We start from the raw sequence: 4,940 nt of genomic DNA, 5'->3' as shown, positions 1-4,940 counted from the left end.
GGATTTTGGTCCTAAAATAACGGGATGGGATTTGGGAATGGATTTTGGTCATGGAATCATGGGATGGATTTGGGGATTAGGAATGGATTTTGGTTGTAAAATCATGGGATAGGCTTGAGGATTTGGGGACAGATTTTGGCCACAGAATCATGGGATGGATTTGGGAATGGATTTTGGTCATGGAATCACGGGATGGGATTGGGAATGGGACTGAATTTTGGCCATAGCATCATGGGATGGGTTTGGGGATTTGGGAATGGATTTTGTTCCCAGAATCGTGGGGCGAGTTTGGGGATTGGGACTGGATTTTGGTTGTAAAATCATGGGATGGTCTTGAGGATTTGGGGACAGATTTTGGTCACAGGATCATGGGACTGATTTGGGGATTTGGGAATGGATTTCAGGCATAGAATCATGGAATGGGTTGGGTTTGGAAAGGAACTCTTCCAGGTCATCTCACCCAACCACCGAGCGAGGAGACACCTCCCACTATCCCAGTTGCTCCGAGGCCCATCCAACCTGACCTCGGAACACTTCCCTCGACACCCTGAGCCAGCGTTTCACCACCCTGGTCCCTCATCCCGAAGGATGGAGCACCCAGATGAGGTAGGAGCTCACCTTTCCTGAAGGGAGTGAACTGGAAGCCGGGCAGGTACCGCCGCAGTTTGGCATTACTGGCCGTCTTCTTGAACTGCCCGTCGGCCTTGGTGGGGTCAAACTGGGGCGGGAGGGATTAAGGAGGGAAAACTGGGGTTGGTTTTCCCCCCCACCCCTCCACATCCTGGTGGAATGCTCTGGAGCACGGGATGTCCCCCAGGTGAAGGATACAACCAGCTCTCCCCTGAAATCCATGGCCTCGGCCACGGCCTCTGCCGCCTCCCGGATGGACACCTCATCTTCTTCTCCCACTGCGGAGAAGGGCGGGATCGTGGCTGTTCCCTCGTGGAGAGGGGATGGATGGAGTGGGAGGGGAGGCTGGGGGGGCTCACCTGACAAAATGATGGGCTCCACCTCGTCGTATTCCCGCAGGACCCACAGGAAGAGCCGGGCCAGGTCCTGTGGGAGAGCACGTGACCCTTGAGGGGGTCATTGCTGTTCCCAGCATTCCCATCCCGAGGAACCCGACCCAGGACAAGCCAGGTAGGCTCAGCCCCCTCTGGGACCCATTCCAGCCCTGCCAGCCCCATTCCCAGCTTCCCAAAGCCCCACACCCCAGGGAGTAGTAGATGAATTGTTTCCTGGGCTTGCCCTCTCATCCCAAGGGAACCCAATCCCATGGATGGCCCAGGCAGGCTCAGCCCCCTCTGGGACCCATTCCAGCCTTCCCAGCCCCATTCCCAGCTTCCCAAAGCCCCACACCCCAGGGAGTAGTAGATGAATTGTTTTCTGCGCTTGCCCTCCCATCCCAAGGGAACCCAACCCTGAGGATGGCCCAGGACAAACCAAGAGGACTCAGCCCCCTCTGGGGTCTCATTCCAGCCTTTCCAGCCCCATTCCCAGCTCCCCAAAGCCCCACACACCAGGGAGTAGATGAACTGTCTCCTGGGCTTTCCCGTTCCCCACACGGTCAGGGCGGAGCCGGACTCTGCAGGAGGAAGGAGCGTGTCCATCACCACCTCAAGGAGCAGGTGGGGAGGAGGAAACCTCTCCCCCCCCAAAAAAAAAAACAAACCCCAGGAGTCCTGCCAGGCTCACGTTTGGCCAGGTAGACCTTGTGGATGAGGCCTGGCAGGACGTGGCCGTCCTCGATGTTGAAGTTGTCGTGTGGCCCGAAGACGTTGGTGGGGATGACAGCGGTGAAGCGCCGGCCGTGCTGCTCCGAATAACCCCTGGATGGGAGCAGGGATGGGGGTCTCAAGGACTGGGATGGCCCCAGAAGAGCCCAACCAGCTGCACCTCCACCTGCTGATCCCAGGTATCCCCCCAACTTCCACCCCGGCGCCGTTTAAATCCCGGGAATCCCACGGGTCACAGATTGGTCAATTTTGGTCGCAGAATCCTGGGGTTTGTGGGGGACTGGGAATGGATTTTGGTCCTAAAAATCACGGGATGGGATTTGGGATGGATTTTGGTCATGGAGTCATGGGATGCATTTGGGAATTTTGGTCAGAATCACGGGATGGATTTGGGGATTGGGAATGGATTTTGGTTGTAAAATCATGGGATGGGCTTGAGGATTTGGGGACAGATTTTGGTCACAGAATCATGGGATGGATTTGGGAATGGATTTTGGTCATGGAGTCATGGGATGGGATTGGGAATGGGACTGGATTTTGGCCATAGCATCATGGGATGGGTTTGGGGATTTGGGAATGGATTTTGTTCCCAGAACCATGGGGCGAGTTTGGGGATTGGGACTGGATTTTGGTTGTAAAATCATGGGATGGTCTTGAGGATTTGGGGACAGATTTTGGTCACAGGATCACGGGATGGGTGTAGGGATCTGGGAATGGATTTCAGGCATAGAATCATGGAATGGGTTGGGTTGGAAGGGACTCTTCCAGGTCATCTCACCCAACCACCGAGCAAGGAGACACCTCCCACTATCCCATTTGCTGCAAGGCCCATCCAACCTGACCTCGGAACACTTCCCTGGACACCCTGTGCCAGCTTTGCACGACCCTCCTTCCTCATCCACCCTCCTCATCCTCCCACGGGGATTCCCATCACCCGATAACCAAGGGGGGCTCCCACCCTGGGAAGGGTCTCCTGTGTGTGTGTCCCCATCCTCACCTATTCTGGATGTCAATCATCCTCTTGGCGTAGGAGTAGCCGAAGTTGGAGCTGTGGGGGGGCCCGTTGTGGATCTGGGAACACAGGGGGGAGCGGAGAGTCAGGCAGGGAATTCCCTGGAATGCCGCGGGGAGGGGATGGGAGCGCTCACCATGGTCTCGTCGATGGGATAGGTGGTCTTGTCCGGGAAGATGCAGGTGGAGAGGCAGGAGACCACCTTCTCCACCCCCATCTCGTGGGCCGAGTGCAGGACGTTGTCGTTGATGTGGATGTTGGTCCTCTGGGAAAGGAGGGTTTTGTCGGGACTGTGGGATGGGCATTCCCCAAAATCCCTTCGCCCGCCGAGCGACGACTCGTTAACAACTCCTGGAACCCCTGGAGCTCTTGGCTCTGGAAGCAGGACCAGCCCCCATATCCCTGCATCCCCACATCCCCAGGGAACCCCCCCCCCCATCCACCCAGAGCCGGTTTTCCATGTGCTCACCCAGAAATCCAGGTTGGAGCGGATGTTCTTGAAGAGGCCCCCGACCATGGCGGCCAAGTGGATGACGTGGGTGGGCCTGTGCCTCTCAAACAGGGCCTTGGTCTCGGAGCTGCTCCTGGAATGGGGGATTTTGGGATTCGCTGAGGTCAACAGAGCAGGTTTGGGGCGTTTCCAAGGAAAAACCCAATCCTGGGATGGGAAATTTTGGCGTTCGGTGGCGGATTGGGCTTTTTTCAAGGAAAAACCCAATTGTGGGATGGGATGTTTTGGGGTTCTGTTAGGGGACAGCAGAGCAGATTGAGGCCTTTCCAAGGAAGAAGTCAGTCGTGGGAGGAGAGATTTCAGGGGTCTGTGGCACACTGAGGGGGTTCCAATGGAAAACCCAATCCTGGGATGGGAAACCTTGGGGGTTCGATGGCAGATTGGGGTGTTTACAAGAAAAAAAAAATCAATCCTGGGATGGGAAACTTTGGGGTTCAGTGAGGTCAACAGAGCAGATTGTGGGGATTGCAAGGAAAAACCCAGTCCTGGGATGGGAGATTTGGAGGTTTTGGGGGGGGGAGGGGGTCAACAGAGCAGATTGTGGCGATTCCAAGGAAAATCTGTATGCTGGGATGGGATATTTTGGGATTCAGTGGGGTCAACAGAGCAGATTGGGGCCCTTGCAATGAAAAACTCAGTCCTGGGAGGAGAAATTTTGGGGTTCAGTGGCAGATAGGGGTGGGTTTCCAAGGCAAAACCCAACCCTGGGATGGTGATATTTTGGGGTTCAGTGTCAGATTGGGGGATTTCCAAGGCAAAACCCAACCCTGGGATGGGTAAATTTCGGGGTTCAGTGGCAGATTGGGGTGTTTACAAGAAAAAACTCAGTCCTGGGATGGGGAAATTTCGGGGTTCAGCAGAGCGGCTCGCGGGGAGATCCCGAGGGGGAATCCCGACTCACGTCAGGTCGGCGTCCCGGGAGGACACGAAGATCCAGCGCTCGTCCGGCCGCCCCTCCCCATCTGCCACCACCTTCTCGATGGCCTTGCCCACCAGGCCGGTGCCCCCCGTGACCAGGATGCGCTTGGTCACCTCCGTCATGGCCCCGTCCCTGCGGGAAGGTGGGGGGAGGACACGGGGGGGATCGTTTTGGGGGCGGTTTTTGGGTGTTTCTGGCAGAAGGGGGAGAGGGAGGGGCGGGTTGGGCTCTGACGTGGCCCAGCTGCAGGGACTGGAAACTGGGGACAGCGGCGGTGACACCGGCCCGGGGCCAGACCTGCCACGTGGGGACACCTGGACGGGGCGGGACGAGTGGGAGGGGCGGGCCAGCCCCAGGGCTGGGCCCCAAAATTGCCCCCCCCTGCACCCCCAAATCTTCCACCTGCAGCCCCAGGGCTGGGACCCAAATCACCCCCTGTGTCCCCAGGGCTCTGCCCCAAATCATCTCCTGCACCCCCAAATCATCCCCTGTACCCCAAATCTTCCCCTCCCCCCACCCCGCACCCTCAGGGCTGCCCCCAAAAAATCCCTTCCTGCACCCCAAATAACTCCCTGCACCCCAAATCCCTCCCTGCAGCCCAAGTCCCACTTCTGCTCCTCGTGCCTCCCCTGCACCCCCAAATCCCAGGTCTAACACCCAGGCCTCGCCGCTTAAGCCGAGCCCAAGATCTGCACCCCCACACTAAGCCCTGCACCCCAAATCCCAGGTGTGCACCCCACACCTCCCCTGAACCTCCAAAAT

At 57.5% G+C, this 4,940-nt stretch overlaps 1 protein-coding gene across 1 annotated transcript in view; it reads right to left on the bottom strand.

The window, feature by feature from the left end:
• The window catches only part of TSTA3 (tissue specific transplantation antigen P35B), a 6,364-nt gene extending 2,030 nt beyond the window's left edge, over window positions 1-4,334 (bottom strand). Inside the window, exons 1-9 of the mRNA XM_027908647.1 lie at window positions 4,161-4,334; window positions 3,218-3,332; window positions 2,885-3,013; window positions 2,734-2,807; window positions 1,696-1,829; window positions 1,521-1,585; window positions 990-1,056; window positions 829-908; window positions 619-718 (exon numbers count right to left, since the gene is read on the bottom strand). Of these exons, the coding sequence (XP_027764448.1) occupies window positions 619-718; window positions 829-908; window positions 990-1,056; window positions 1,521-1,585; window positions 1,696-1,829; window positions 2,734-2,807; window positions 2,885-3,013; window positions 3,218-3,332; window positions 4,161-4,300 (904 nt within the window). The 5' untranslated portion in view covers window positions 4,301-4,334. The remainder of the gene's footprint in view (window positions 1-618; window positions 719-828; window positions 909-989; window positions 1,057-1,520; window positions 1,586-1,695; window positions 1,830-2,733; window positions 2,808-2,884; window positions 3,014-3,217; window positions 3,333-4,160) is intronic.
• Window positions 4,335-4,940: the final 606 nt, after the last annotated feature.

Source organism: Empidonax traillii, unplaced genomic scaffold (assembly GCF_003031625.1).
Source record: "Empidonax traillii isolate 1590-97213 ecotype Southwest subspecies unplaced genomic scaffold, ASM303162v1 scaffold1777:size77351, whole genome shotgun sequence".
Taxonomy (NCBI): domain Eukaryota; kingdom Metazoa; phylum Chordata; class Aves; order Passeriformes; family Tyrannidae; genus Empidonax; species Empidonax traillii.
The sequence above is the reverse complement of the archived record's forward strand: the minus strand, read 5'-3'. Positions and strand labels throughout refer to the sequence as shown.